The sequence below is a fragment of the Myotis daubentonii genome, chromosome 17, assembly GCF_963259705.1.
Source record: "Myotis daubentonii chromosome 17, mMyoDau2.1, whole genome shotgun sequence".
NCBI lineage: Eukaryota > Metazoa > Chordata > Mammalia > Chiroptera > Vespertilionidae > Myotis > Myotis daubentonii.
The window spans coordinates 18,081,467-18,096,868 of record NC_081856.1 but is presented as its reverse complement, the minus strand read 5'-3'; the positions used below and the strand labels follow the sequence as shown (position 1 = coordinate 18,096,868).

At 37.6% G+C, this 15,402-nt stretch overlaps 1 protein-coding gene across 1 annotated transcript in view; it reads left to right on the top strand.

Moving 5' to 3' along the window:
* Positions 1-15,402, top strand: part of C17H8orf34 (chromosome 17 C8orf34 homolog) — a 250,888-nt gene that overhangs the window by 49,580 nt on the left and 185,906 nt on the right. Inside the window, 3 exon segments of the mRNA XM_059673058.1 lie at positions 5,565-5,693; positions 9,779-9,807; positions 13,664-13,836. Of these exon segments, the coding sequence (XP_059529041.1) occupies positions 5,565-5,693; positions 9,779-9,807; positions 13,664-13,836 (331 nt within the window).

The window sequence follows — 15,402 nt, the reverse complement described above, 5'->3', positions numbered from 1 at the left end:
AATGTGCTTTGAACTTACACTGGGATAGGTTTAAGATGCATATTGTAATGTGTAAAGAAACACTACAAAGCATAAAATGGCATATATTAAAAGTCAGTAGAGGAGTTAAAATGGAATGCGAAAAGAAAAATATAATTTATCCTCCCTAAACAAAGGCAGGAAAAGAGGAACAGAGAAATAAAAGATTGGAAAGATAGAAACCAAATACCAAGATGTTAGGTTGAAGTGAAAACATGTCAATAATTACAATAAGTGTAAAGGGACTGAACATCTCAATTAGAAAGTAAAGATTATCAGGCTAGATTAAAAAAGAAAATAACTATATCCTTTATCATCCTAGACATAAAAATATTATTATCAAATATTAGCAGTTTTATTGGTAAAGTCATTTCGAGGAAACAGTACATTTATTTTTAACCCATAGATAGGAACTTTTGGTGGAGGTCACAGTGAGTCAGAATTTGATTAGTTTAATAAAGAATTGCTCAAAATTAGCCCTGTATACAGTATACAGCATACAGTATACAGTATACAGTAGGCTGCTGTATGAAGTAGCGAGCTCCTATGGGCCAATGGAGGATGCCATCTGCAGGGTACTATGGATGGACTCGTGCATTGGGGGTGAGCTTTGCCTCAGTGAAGCCATAGACGTGCCCTCTCTTAGGTTCTGTCACCGCACATGTGTCATCTTATGTTGTTGATTCTGTTTCTGCTGTTTTCCATTCCTCCCGAGAATATTCGTTAAAATGTATTTAAATTGTAGTTCTCAGTTTTAAGATAATTAAGTAAAACTAAGTAAGGCTTTTAATCCATCAGAAACCTTTAAGGGATGCCCCCATATGGAGGCTGTGTCCTTCCATTATTTATCAAAACATCTTTTGAAATCCCCAGCGTAGTTGATTTGACCATCATCATGCTGTTGCCTGGGTTGTCCTAGATTTGGCTTCTTTGATAAATTGGATATATGTGCAAGAAAGTTGCTGAGGCAAGTCCTTGAGTGTTTTATCAGTTCTCTGTTGCTTCATATGTCCTCCCTAAAACTCAGTGGCTTAAAAAACAACAATTTATAATTCCTCATGATTCAGTGGATTGATTGGGCACTTCTTCTGGTCTTGCCATGTCAGTGCAGTCAGTTGGTAGGTCTGTAAAGGCTGGGATGCTTTGGGAGCTGGCCATGTCTGGTGGTTATTCTGGAATATTAATTGGGACTGATTTTAAAACAAACAAACACTATTCTCTTATTTTGTAAATTAAAAGGAGAGAGAACTCTTGATAGCATATATTAATTTGCAGGGAAATTAAATAATGCAATGATATAGATTAGGGAAATTGTTCAATGAAGGTTAACAAAAGTGCCAGACAATCTCTTTCTTATAAGTTTTAAAAAAATATATTTTATTGATTTCAGAGAGGAAGGGGGAGAGAGAGAGAGAGATAGAACCATCAATGATGAGAGAGAATCACTGATCGGCCGCCTCCTGCACGCCCCCCACCAGGGTCAAGCCCGCAACCCAGGTATGTGCTACAAACTGGAACCGAACCTGGGACCCTTCAGTCCACAGGCCAAGGCTCCAGCCACTGAGCCAAACCAACCAAACAATCCTTTGAAGGATATGGTACAAATATAGTTCTATCTGCTTCCTTTTCTGAGTTTCTCTCCCCTATGCCTGGGCTTGTTCCCAGAGGTCCCCTGGGATAATAGCAGTGTGCCTAGAAGTCTTTTCTAGAATATTTATCACTCTCACTCTGTCCACTCTCCAGTGTTTGATCGCCAGTGTGTTGATGTTAGCTGATATCTCTATCCCAGAATCCCTTAAATAAAAAAAGACAGAGGAAGCACTTGCATTCTATTTTTTTTTTATATTTTAGATTTATTTAAATCACAGAAGTAATATTTGCTTATTTTGACAATTAAAAAATACAGACATGTAGATAGTTTTTCTTTCTTCAGTCCACTTAAATTGTACTCCCTAAGAAATAGTTTGTATCTTTTCATAGCCTTTGAAATAGGTTGCATTTTTTACATCCTTTTCTTTTTTAATAAAGGCCTTCCCAGACAAAAAAATGGCTATTACTACCAAACCAGCATTGCAAGAAATGTTAAAGAGACTGCTGTCATAGTAATAAGCAATATATATAGAGAGAAACATAGGTATAAAGAATATATTCTTTTCTTTCTATAAACTAACACAAAATATATATGGGTTGACATGCTTCCTAAAACTAGCCTTAAACTGTAAACACTAAATAACTTGATTTTATTATTTTAAAATGCATTGTGGACATATCTCCATGCTAATAGACTGGGATCTAAGATAAACTTTTTAATAAGTGCAGACTGTATCATAGTGTGAATGTACCTTAATTTATTTATTCCCCTGTTGAAGGACATTAAATGATTTCCAGAATTTTTCCACCACAAACTGCTGAAAAAACAAATTTATATCTTTCACTTCCTGATAAAATAAACAATCTTGTAATCCTATCTAATAATAGACAAACATGGTAATTAACCATACCTCCGACACACTTCCCATTGGCTAATCAGCGAGATATGCAAATTAACTGCCAACCAAGATGGCAGCCGGCAGCCAGGCAGCTGAAGCAAACAGGAGACTTGCTTGCTCCAGTGATGGAGGAAGCCAAGTTTCCCCACCTGCCGCTGCCGGCCTCTGAGCTGCACTCTAAAAAAACAATGTTGCAATTATAGAAGCTAAACAAGCCCCAGAAACCTGCTTTCAGCCAGCTTCAGCCTCAGAGCTGGAGCTGCAACAGTGTTTCAATTATAGAAGCCAAACAAACTCAGATACGTGCTTTCAGCAGCCGAGGTCTCAGAGCTGGAGCCGAGCCTCAGAGCTAAAGCCAGCTCTCAGTTCCAGTGACAGCCATAGAAGGTAAATAAATCCCAGAATAAAAAAAAAAGAAAAAAAGGAGAGGTTGGGAGCTTCAGGCACCCGCCAGCCTGAAAACGGCCCTCAGCCCCTCACCCAGACTGGCCAGGCACCCCAGTGGGGACCTCCACCCTGAAGGGGGTGTGACCAGCTGCAAACAGCCATCATCCCCTCATCCAGGCTGGCCAGGCACCCAAGCGGGCCCCCCCACCCTGACCCAGATCACTCTTCAGGGCAAACCAGCTGGCCCCCACCCATGCACCAGGCCTCTATCCTATATAGTAAAAACGGTAATATGCAAACTGACCCTAACAGCAGAAGGACTGGGAATGACTGGTCACTATGACACACACTGACCACCAGTGGGCAGATGATCAATGCAGGAGCTGCCCCCTGGTGGTCAGGGCGCTCTCACATGGGAGGCGCTCTGTTCAGCCACAAGCCAGGCTGATGGCTGCCAGTACAGCGGTGGTGGTGGGAGCCTCTCCTGCCTCCTCAGCAGCGCTAAGGATGTCCGACTGCAGCTTAGGCCTGCTCCCCGCTGGCAAGTGGACATCCCCTGAGGGCTGCCGGGCTGCCAGAGGGATGTCTGATTGCCAGCTTAGGCCCAGTCCCCTGGGGAGTGGGCCTAAGCCAGCAGGTGGTCATCCCCTGAGGGGTCCCAGATTGAGAGAGGGCACATACTGGGCTGAGGGACCCCCCCTCCTCCCCAGAGTGCACAAATTTTTGTGCACCAGGCCTCTAGTTTATATATAAGTATGGATATTTTTATTTATTATAATTAACCAAACATAAGATTGCTGGGCCAGAGGGTCATTATACTTTTATTATAATCGATATTGCCAGATTACCTTTCAAATAGGTAGCAGAAAAAATATTTCAACAGCCTTTCTTTCCTATAGCCTTACCATATAAATATATAGAATTTATTTATTTTTATTGAAACAAAAATATATGTGGTTTAAAAAGTAAAGTAGTAGGTACTACTTCTCCTCTGTTCTTCTAATGTGGAACCACTTTTAACTCTCTTAGATGTTGCTTTTGGTACACAGGTCTAAATATCAAAACATACAAGGTACTTACGTGTTCTTTTTTACTTTTACATTTGAGGCATCATCTTTTGACCTCCTTCTAAGACTTCGTGCTTTATACTCTGCCCCCATCTCAGCATCCCCCTACAGTCATGCAGAGATTTCAAATGTTGGTTGAATATATACTCTGCTTTGGTATTAGTAAGACTACATTAATTTGTGTTTTTCACAGTATAGCCATAAGATGTTCAACTATTAATTTATTAGCTGACTTTTAATTAGAATTAACAATTGACTTTTTTTCTGTTTGTTTTCTATGTATCCATCATTAATACTTCACCAAATCCTGTGTTAAACTATTAAACACTCTCAATATGATCAAATACATCAAGTGATCCTAATATCGTTCTTATTTTATATTTTTTACTTTATTTCTTTTGAAAAGTGTTACATCCATTTCCCCTGTAGCCCTCTGTCCTATTGCTCCAGTCTTGGCTTCTGGGTCTCTAGCTGCTTTTTCAGCTGTCTCCCAGGATTGTTCTTCACTGTCACCCTTTTCCTTTTCCTTATGGAGGATCACCTATTGCCTGAGCCCCAAGTCTTTCCACTTTGTATTTTGGTGGAGCACCTCCACTAGGAGCTTTCTGGGGGGAAAAAATGCTTGCAAGATAAATTTTGAGTCTTTTCAAGTATCTTAATTGATCCTTGAGCTGGGTAGAAAATTCTAAGTTGGAAGTACTCTTTAGTTGAAATCTTGAAAGACTTTCTCCCCCATCTTCTGAGGAGAACTGTTGCTGTTGAGAAGTCTGATGACGATATGATTTGCTATTTTTGTCTCTGAAAGCTTTTAAGATCTTTTCTTTACTTCTATTGTTGTAAAATTTAGTGATGTTCAATGAATTCTTCCAGTCTGAAGAAGAAAGTTTTTGTATTCTTATTACTTTGTCGTTGGTCTTGTTTGATACTTTAATGCTTAAATTGTCTGAAATGATCACTTTTGGGGGGCATCTCTCTCTTCAGGGACTAGGTCTCGGTATTCTCTAGTTTGCTAAATTTGTTTACTACTCATCAATTCATTTTGCATCTTCCAATAAACGATGATGCTATTTCTTACCATCATATTAATAGTGGCTTCTCTCCTTGCTTAACTAATTCTTTGTCCCAAAAAATAAAAATAAAAATTCCTTTACTCCAATAATTTTAGTGGGAATTTGGAATTTGAAGGGAAATGAAGGTAATTACAGTTGTCTCTGTTTTACTAGAAGACAGCAAGAATGTCTTAGAAATATTTACTAATTGATGATAAAGAAGTTAGTGAAGTTAGTGATTATTTTTAAGCTGCTAAAACAAACAAAATCTACTTTTATGTTTTCCTTAAATTCTATAAATTATTAGTTTTAAATCAGTACCTGATTTTTATTTTTTCTACAAATAGCATCACACTATTCTTTACTTGTTCATTTAAAACATTTCTTAAAACCCAGCTTTATAACTTCCACTGCTTGCTCACAAGTAAACCATTTCCAAGACAAACATTTTTATTCTGTATATGATCTTATACAGTCTTTCACATAATGACGAATAGTTAAGTTTTTATTACTATGCAGCATGCTTATGAAGTAATCATTTTTTTTAAACATAGTGTCAAGGTCAGTAGATCATCCTAAGTGGAACTGGCGAACTAAACCAGAAAGCCGTGATTTTGATGAATTGAACCACATCCTTCAAGAGAGCAAGAAGCTGGGAAAAGCCCTTGAGAAGCTCTCTCGAAGTAAGTTCAGTTATTTGATCCTAATTGAAATTCCTAACCAATATTAAAGTAGAAGCATTCATTAATATTGCTGGTAACCCATTTCCAACATCCTCGTTAAAATTCTGTGAGAGGTTGAGTAGTTCTAAGGGCCTGGATTGGAGCTGAGATTGATCTTGCTTATTACACAGCCTCATGGGAAGACTGGTTATACAGAGTAGAAGGAGCTATAGACCCCCATGGTTATTTCACCACCTCTCTCTGCAATCTCTCTGTTATCAAGGTCAAGGGTACACCTAATGGTATCTTATTCATTCTTCTCTTTTGAACCTCTTTGTTTTGTGTCATCTTAATGAACACATATTCCTATTGCTTTCATGGATTTTTAATGTCTCTACATTTAAGGATGGTAATGGGGCCAGATTTTTCTTAGAATTCTTTCAAAGCCTAGCATAGTGCTGTGTGATGTACTTTGTGTAAAAGCAATGATTTATAATCCAAGTGCCTAGGTTAGAGGTTTTGTTCTGCCACCTATGATTTACTTTTGGATCAAATAATGATAAAGTGAGTTTTCAGCTTATTGCTATACTATATTCATGAAAAGAACCTTATATTAATATGTCAGAGGCTTATATTAATATATACAAATCTTGATGAGATGCTATAGAAATGTTTGTTTATATCAATTAGCCTATGGTAAGTTGGTTTTATTGTCTGTCATTTTGCTTAAAGTTGCAGAACCTATTGGTGACATTAGTCTGTATATGCTTTTGAAACAAAATGCCTAACATATCTCCACTTGAATTTAGCTCATTGCCATGCTAAATTCTGTCTATCAGAGTAGATCCTACCGCCCTCTTCAAATGTGACCATTTTTCTGTGAGCTCTGTCTCAGATGGTGGCACCGACGCTTACCAATTCACCTAAACTGGAGCCCCTCTACACGCTTCTCTCCCCCTTAACTATTCAAAAATTAACTCTTACCAAATCTTGCTCATTTTTCCTCAAAAATATGTTTTGGGTCTGATTCTCTTCTCTAGTCCCTAGTTCACACAACACAATGGCAATGCCCAGATCATTGGTTTATCCATTCAACATGGCCCATTTCGTTCCTGCCCCATGTCAGGAAAAACAGGTGCAATTCCTGCCTTTCCTGAGCTGTGTCTGGCTAGCTTGCCATAACCTTATGTTAGGGGAGTCTCATGGCCAAAATCATGTGGCTTCATACAATACAATATTTTCTCACTCAGGGAATAGTTTATGGAGTGAGCCAATGGTGCAGTGAGCCAGTGGTGCATCTCCCTTACAGCATATTGTAGCAATCCACTCACTACATTTTCTCTTGGATATTTTCAGTTCACTGCTGCTCCTGCATTCCTACATACTTTAACAATATTATCTTAAAATATGATGGCTTTTAAGAGTTAATGAATAGCTGTGAATGTTATGCTAGGCACTCGGAGAAATATTCTGGCTACTCATTGTAAATGGTTCCCATTGGAACTTCATGCTTACGGAAGGAAGCGTTTCTTTAAAATTCTTGCAACTGTTTTAGTTAGTTTAAACTTAGATTAAAAGTGAAATTACAAAAATATGAAAAATACCCTCGGTAATTTGACATTGTCAATAGGGAGCAGAAAGAACTGTATGCAATAGAGTAGTTTTACACAATATATTCAGTTTTAATATTGAATAATACAAAAGGAACATTTTTGTATTAAATGTAAATATTAGTACTTAAATATTTACTTGGTTTTTGTAAACTGGAATAATTATTTTAAATATATTGTGGACTGTGACATAAACCATTTGGTGTTCTATACATTATCGTGAAATCTGAGTTATTCCAAGTGACCATTTAACATATATATATACTAGAGGCTCGGTGCATGAAATTTGTGCATGGGGCAGGGAGTCCCTCAGCCCAGCCTGCACCCTCTCCAATCTGGGACCCCTTGGGGGCTGTCTAACTGCCTGTTTAGGCCCCCAACTGCCTGGGATAGGGCCTAAACTGGCAGTTGGACATTCCTCTCGCAATCCACGACCGCTGGCTCCTAACCACTCACCTGCCTGCCTGCCTGATCACCCATAACTTCCCCTCCTGCCAGCCTGATCACTGCTAACTGCCTCTACCTGCTGGCTTGATCACCCCTAACTTCCCCCCTGCCAGCCTGGTCACCCCCAACTGCCCCCCTGCTGCCCTGGTTGCCCTTTACTGCCCTCCCTGTCAGCCTGGTCACCCCTAACTGCCCCCCCGCCAGCCTGGTTGCCCCCAACTGCCCTGCTGCCGGCCTGATCACCCCCAACTGCCCCCCTGCCAGCCTGGTCACCCCTAACTTCCTCCTCCCCCCCACCAGGCTGGTTGCCCCCAGCTGCCCCCCTGCCAGCCTGGTCACTCCTAACTTCCTCCTCCCCCCGCCAGCCTGGTTGCCCCCAGCTGCTCCCCTGCCAGCCTGGTTGCCCCACGCAGACTACTGTTCGGTTATCCATCTGGTTGTTTTGGTCATGACAGCCCCTGGCTTTTTATATATTAGGATTTAAACCCTAATATTCATAAATGGGTACTTATGTTAGGCCTCTCTAAATATTTATAATTGTTCAGAAAGCTTTGGGATCTCTTATTGGTCTTACATATCCTCCCCACTGCGAATCCATTATGTCTCAGAGTCCTCCACCACACACACTCAATGCAGATACTGGCCAGCTGCAATGCTACTCCTTCCTGAAGCCTTTCTTGAATTGTTTGAAGGAGCTAATTAATACAGCATGTCTTTGAATAATTGTTAAGCTTAGGTCACCCCAAATTCCCAAAGCGGTAGCTAGACATTTTTTTTTTAGTGCAGTAACACATACAATTCCTAGTTACCAATAACTTTTACCAAAAAAAGAATTATATGGAATATTGCTATGATGAATGAGTCTCAGATACACCTGTGTTTCTAGTTTTATCTACAAGGGAAAGAATGGTGCCATTTCCTGAGATGTAGTAGGGCAATATTTTTCGGCTTTGTTTGTAATTGGTATATTAGGTTATTGGAGTGGGAGAGGCTCTGGGTAAAGTACCCCCCACATGGCCACACCTGCTCCAGTGCCTGGCCCCAGGGCCTATGTTCAGCTCTAGGCACAGCATCATTCACAAACGGGGGAAATGATATGCAGGGAAGGTGATGTCATTAGCCTGACACTTTGAGACTGAAATGCACTTAGGAATTCAGCAGCTAGCTCAGGAAGAAAGTCTGTGCTGTAGATAAAGACTTGTTTGTCATCACCATATAGAGAAATAACCATGTCAGTGGCATGGGTTAGATAGCTCAGGAAAGAATATCAACTGAAAAGAAAGACAGCTCAGCAAAGAACCCTTGGCATTTCAGGAAAGGACTCCAAAGAACAGGATTCCTGCGGGGGAGACAGATCAGGAGATTAGAAAAGAGAGGGAGTTAACAGCGTTTAATGACAGAGCGTTGATGACAGATAAATTAAGGACTAAGCTCTTTACATTGCTGATTTAAAACAATTTTGGAGGAATGGTAAAGACAGAAACAAGATGTACAGTGAGGAATGGTAAGAAGGGTAATTGTGAGGAAGAATCATTTATCCATTGGCTTAAGAAGCTGTCAATCTAAGAGACTGGGACAAATTCCTAGAGCTCTCTAGTTTGTGTCCTCATCTGTAAAAAAGGGAATTAAAATAAATGATCTCCAACCACCATGCTGCCTTAATATTTTATCACTCTAGGAGTCTAAATCAATTCATAAGCAGGAACAAAATTGTAACGAGCTAAGTTATACTTTATTGTCATTATAACATAAAGACTACATCCCTACAATTATATGCACATTAGCTCTGCATCTAAAAACCAGTGTGGTACTTGTCTTGTTTTTGTTGCATCATTTGCATTTTTCAGCAGTTCATGCTGTCATAGTTGACTTGAATTCCTAATTTGTTTTCATGAGTAGAAAGGTTGTATCACACTATTTTGAAGCACTAATAAAAAGAAAAAATAGAATGGAAAATACACTAGTTTTACAAATAGAACTTTTGTCTTTTACATTAGGTTATTAAAGATTGTTTCTAAAACATTTTTGTAAATCTCTTTTGAATCCCAGGTATTGCAATTTCAGATGAACTTGATAAGGTAAGTTGCACTATACATCTAATGAAAAGAACATATAGAATTTAGGTTTTAATCCACCGAAACATAAAATGTTCAAATATAATTTATGGTGCTAATATTTAAAAAAAATTTTTCAAAGTTATATGCTTAGATTTTTAAATGAAAGTTATTAAATGAAATATATAATATCACCGATTCTTTTGAGTTAAGGATTTTCAAATTTGGCTAGAGAAAACTGAACCACTGTAAGCATTAACAACTATATTAAAAAATGAAAACTAATATTCTGTAAACTATTTGGATTTTACTTGTATTGATGATGATGGTATGGAAGAAACTTGTTATTTACTATAGCTGCTCTTTGTAAACCTTACTAAGTATTTTTCAAAATAGATTTTTATTGATTACAGAAAGGAAGGGAGAGGGGGAGATAGAAACATCAATGATGAGAGTCATTGGTCGGCTGCCTCCTGCACGCCCCCTCCTGGGGATCGATCCGCAACCCAGGCATTTGCCCTTGACTGGAATCGAACCAGGAACCTTTCCGTCTGCAGGCCCACACTCTATCCACTGAGCCAAACCAGCTAGGGCTTACTAAGTACTTTTTAAAAGTAATTTTAAGATGCCAAGAGAATATGATGATGCCTTGCTCTAGTGATAGTTGTGAAGGTGGTGGGAAGTGATACGATTAGGAATATATTTTAGCAGTAGTATCTTTGGAGCGTGCTATGGATTGGATCTGAGGTCTAGTAGAAGAGATCAGTCATTGATGATTCTTATGTTTGGAGGATGAGAAATTAAATGATCTGTGGTGCCATTTACCAAACTGGGGAGAGAGCAAATTTGACAGGTTAGGATAGCATCAACAGTTCTCTGTCCTAGCCCTAGTCAGTTTGCTCAGTGGATAGAGCATCGGCCCATGGACTGAACAGTCCTGGGTTTGATTCCAGTCAAGGGCATGTACCTGGGTTAACAGCTGGATTCCCATCCCTGTCAGGGCTCATGCGGGAGGCAACCAGTCGATGTGTCTCTCTCCCATCGATGTTTTTGTCTCTGTATTTCTCCCCCTCCCTTCCACTCTCTTTAAAAATAATGGAAATATATCCTCAGGTGAGGATTAGCAACAACAAGAACGAAGAGTTCGCTTCTGTAATGTTTATTTTGAGTTGTCAGTTAAATATTGTTTATATGAGTTGTTGCTCATCAGAAAGTTTTGATTTAGTGTTACACATTTAGGAGTCAGTCATTGGGCTAGATGTTCTTATTTTTTTGGTCTCAGGATCCCAAAAAACTTTGCATTGTGTAGATTATACCTATTAATGTTTTACCATGTTAGAACTTAAAACTGATAAAAAAAAGTTTACATGCATTTATTTAAAAAAATAGCAGTGACAGAACCATTACATTAACAAAAATGTTTTTGCCTTATCCAGTTTGGCTCAGTGGATAGAGCCTCGGCCTGCGGACTGAAGGGTCTCAGGTTCGATTCCGGCCAAGGGCATGTACCTTGGTTGTGGGCACATTCCCAGTGGGGAGTGTGCAGGAGGCAGCTGATCGATGTTTCTCTCTCATCGATGTTTCTAACTCTCTATCCCTCTCCTTCCTCTCTGTAAAAAAAATCAATAAAATATATTTTAAAAAATGTTTTTATGAAAAAGTACTTCGTTTTCCAAAATAAGGTACTTATGAGAAAGTTACATTATTTACAGTTTAAAAGAAATCTCTGTAATGCCTGGCTTAATTAGACACTGCTGAATTTTCATATCCACTTCTGCATTCAATCTGTTGTGATATGTGGCTTTGGCTGAAGAAAAATTTTTGACATGAGGTATGTAGTTGGAAAAGGGAGAAGCACTTAGAACTAGCCGTCAATATTTGGTGAACATTGATACAAATATCTCTCTAAACAGAAAATGTATTTAATTTGGCCTCATGCTATATTTATAGCTAGACAATGGTAGAAATTATTGTACAAAAATGGGATCATACAATCATGCCATTTTAAAATAATAAACTATAATGTAACAGTTAATTTATTTACATAAAAACAATAGTTAGCATTTTTTCTATTCCAAATAGGAATATATCTTTTAAGTTTTAATAAAAGTACATATATGATAAAATAAATAAAATTGACGAATATATTATTAAATATGATTTCCCTTTAATAAGCCACCTAATAATAATAAAATTACTTTAATTTCTATCTGTATTAACTCCATGCAAAACTAGATCATAACTATGTACCGTAGCTCATGGAGTAAGTGGCAGATGGGGTATCTGGCTTTGTCCTGTTTTTCTAGTCTTTCTCTGCAAAGCCATCATTGTCTTTGCCCAAACTGATCTCCTTATACCCTGACATTCCTTCCAGTTTGCAGGAATGTAATAATCCATGCTCTTGAAGATATACTCTAGGTTCATTTTAAGTACAAAGACATAATCATTGCCATTCCTAGGTTCATTTGTTCCTTCTAATATATTTTGCAAAGCTCTGGATGCCGGAGCCATAAATTAGTTGTGTGATTCTACTTTCCTTCCCTTTTTTCTGGGCCCTGGCTTGCAGCTGGGTTAGTGTCTACACCATTTTTGGTGAGATAAAGAGCACAGTAATTGTTCTTTGAACTGAAAATGGATTTCACCTTCACTGGGTAACATTGTAGGTGCCCTGGGGTCTCCAAGGATTACCCGAGGATACATCTTCCCCCTTCTCTCCTCTCTTCCAGTATTAGCAAGAGTTTTCATTTAAATAAGTTTCACATATTGCTGATTTTAATTTTCTTACTTAATATTGTATTTTAAAGACTTTATAGAAATTGCTGGAATTTATTGCACATTTATTATTTTTCATTTTCATTGAGGAAGCCACCAGTTGGCACACTAAATGAGCTTTTATTGAAAAATATAGTTGTGTCAGTACAAAAAATTGTTCCCACTCACACCTGATTTTCAAGAGGGTCAGATAATACAAAAGAAACACAGCCTCCATTCTTTGCCTTCCTGGAACCAGTCTTGAAGAGGGACAGCCTGCCCCATGGTGCCCTCTGGTGACCACAAAACTCAGTTTTGCATTTTGCTCGGTAAGAAAAAGTGTATCTCAGGCAGGTACTAAAAGCAGTCAAACAGAAAAAGGGGACATCTGTAATACTTTCAACAATAAAGATAAGTTTTTAAAAATCAGTCAAACAGAAAGGTTTACAATTTGTGTAGAGCTGACACCTTGTCTTTACTATAATAAAAAAATATATATTCTTCCTTTTAATCTTCTATTAACATTTTGGGGGTTCACTAAAGATAATATTCTTCTTAACCTTTATAAAATACTGGCCTCTAGTTAGATCATAATTTACTGTCACTCTAGTTAGATAATAATTTTATTGAAATTATTTATTCTGTGATCTTTAAAAGTAGTTTATGAATTCTATAAAAGATAAGAGTTATTACTAGTAATTCTTTTTAAAATGAAATGATAAAATAAAACAAGACTGATACTATTTTAAAGCCTTTAAAAAAAACTGTGAATTCTAGAAATTTCTTTCTGTTTAGTCGCTATATTGGTTTTCTATACTGCTGTAACAAAGTAAAACAAGATGATTTATTATCTTATAGTTTTATAGTTTAGAAGTTCTACATGAGTGTTCCTGGCTGTCATAGAGCTGTATTCCTTCCTGAAGTTCTTTGTGACATTCAGGAATGAGCACAAATCACATAAAGTAACTCATCTAGTAGAGATGGAAAGAACTGAAATTTTAAGTTAATTCAGAAAGGAAAAAGAACATTTTGATTTGAGGAAGCTGTTGAAACTCTAGATAAAATTATTTCCTTGTCTTACTGTAAAGAGTAAATAAGCTAAGGCAGCACATTCTTTTCTCCTCTTCAGGAAACAGTGGCATGTAATTCTTCTCTTCTAAGACCCCGTGTAATTGGAGAATGGATTGGCCGAGAAGAGAATGATGCTGACCCATTAGCAGCCGAAATGCTACAGCCCCCAATTCCAAGAAGTAAAAATGAACAATGGGAAAGTGAAGATAGCAGCTCTAGCCCCACAGGAAGGTAAGATGAGATGGTGTCTAAGATTCTGAAAATGATTTATCATTACAAGGTGAAGGGAAAATAAATCCAAGTGCATGATTTTGTTGAAGTAAGTCTTAGCAAATTTATATAGAAAATTATGTTGGACTCCACACAAGATAAAAATTAATTTCTCTGTTTTAAAATTAGAGTGCTACTAGAATTGCTTTTAGATTTTGGTTTTGATTTATTTTCTTTACATCTAAAAAAAATTACCATCTCTTTGTATCTAATACCAAATAGAGAAATAATTTCAAGGATATAAACTGTAGTTGAGATTTTCTATAATATTGAACAGGGAATAGCTGACTGTTAAGAATTGAAAGAACATATATCTTTATGAATAAGTGTTTTCAAAATTTTCAGGTAGATACCCAGAAGAGGGATTGCTGAGTTATATGGTAGCTCTGTTCCTAATTGTTGAATGAACCTCCATACTGTTTGCCATAGTGGCTGTACCAATTTACATCCCCACTAGCAGTGTGTGAGGGTTCCTTTTTCTCCATATCTTTTCCAACACTTGTTATTTCTTGATTTATTCACAATGGCCATTATAACAGGTGTGAAGTGGTATCTCATTGTGGTTTTGACTTGCATTTGCTGTATAGCTAGTGAAGTTGAGCATCTTTTCATATATTTGTATGTCTTCTTGGGAAAAGGTGTTGATTCATGTCCTCTGCCCTTCTTATAATTGGATTGTTGGTTTTGTTGTTGTTGAGTTGTATGAGTTCTTTATTGAAGAACCTTATGGAAGTAAATTTGCAAGTATCTCCTCCCTTTCAATTGGTTGCCTTTTTGTTTTGCTGAAGGCTTCTTTGGCTGTGCAAAATCTTTTTAGTTTGATATAGTTAGTCCCATTCATTTATTTTTGCTTTTCTTTTCCTTTCCTTTGTGGTCAAGTTCATAAAAACCCCTCTAAGACCAAGGGACATAAAACAGAAATAGACACAGACAACAGTATGGTGGTTACCAGAGGAGGAAGGGGGTCAGGAGAGGATGAAGAGGGTAAAGGCAGGCAAATATATGGTGACAAAGGAGACAAGACTTTGGGTGGTGAGCATACAATGCAATATACACATGATGTATTGTGGAATTGTATACCTGAAACTTACACAGTGGTATTAAACAATGCATTTAATTTAAAAAGAATCTAAAAGGGAGAACTTCTGATGTACAAGAGACATAATCAACAGGGGTAAGACAACTATTAAATGTATAACAGACAATACAGGGCGGTGTTAATGTGGAATATAAAGAAAAAAGAAAACCCTTGGTTAAAACCATTTAAGCTTAGAGTTGCTAACTATGACTGCATATACATTTTCTTTGTTAATGTTTAGAAACTATTACGATTTGTAAGTTTGAAAGTCCATATTTCATTTCACTTAGACCTATGATGCTCAGAATGAGTGACAAGAGATTTGCCTTACGTTTCCATAGGCTGGTAGAAGGGAAATGTTCAGATCATATTTATTAGAAAAAGTGTATTTAAATAGCAATTGCAGTGAGTAAAACTCAAAACAAAAATGAAAACTTCTATAAGATAGT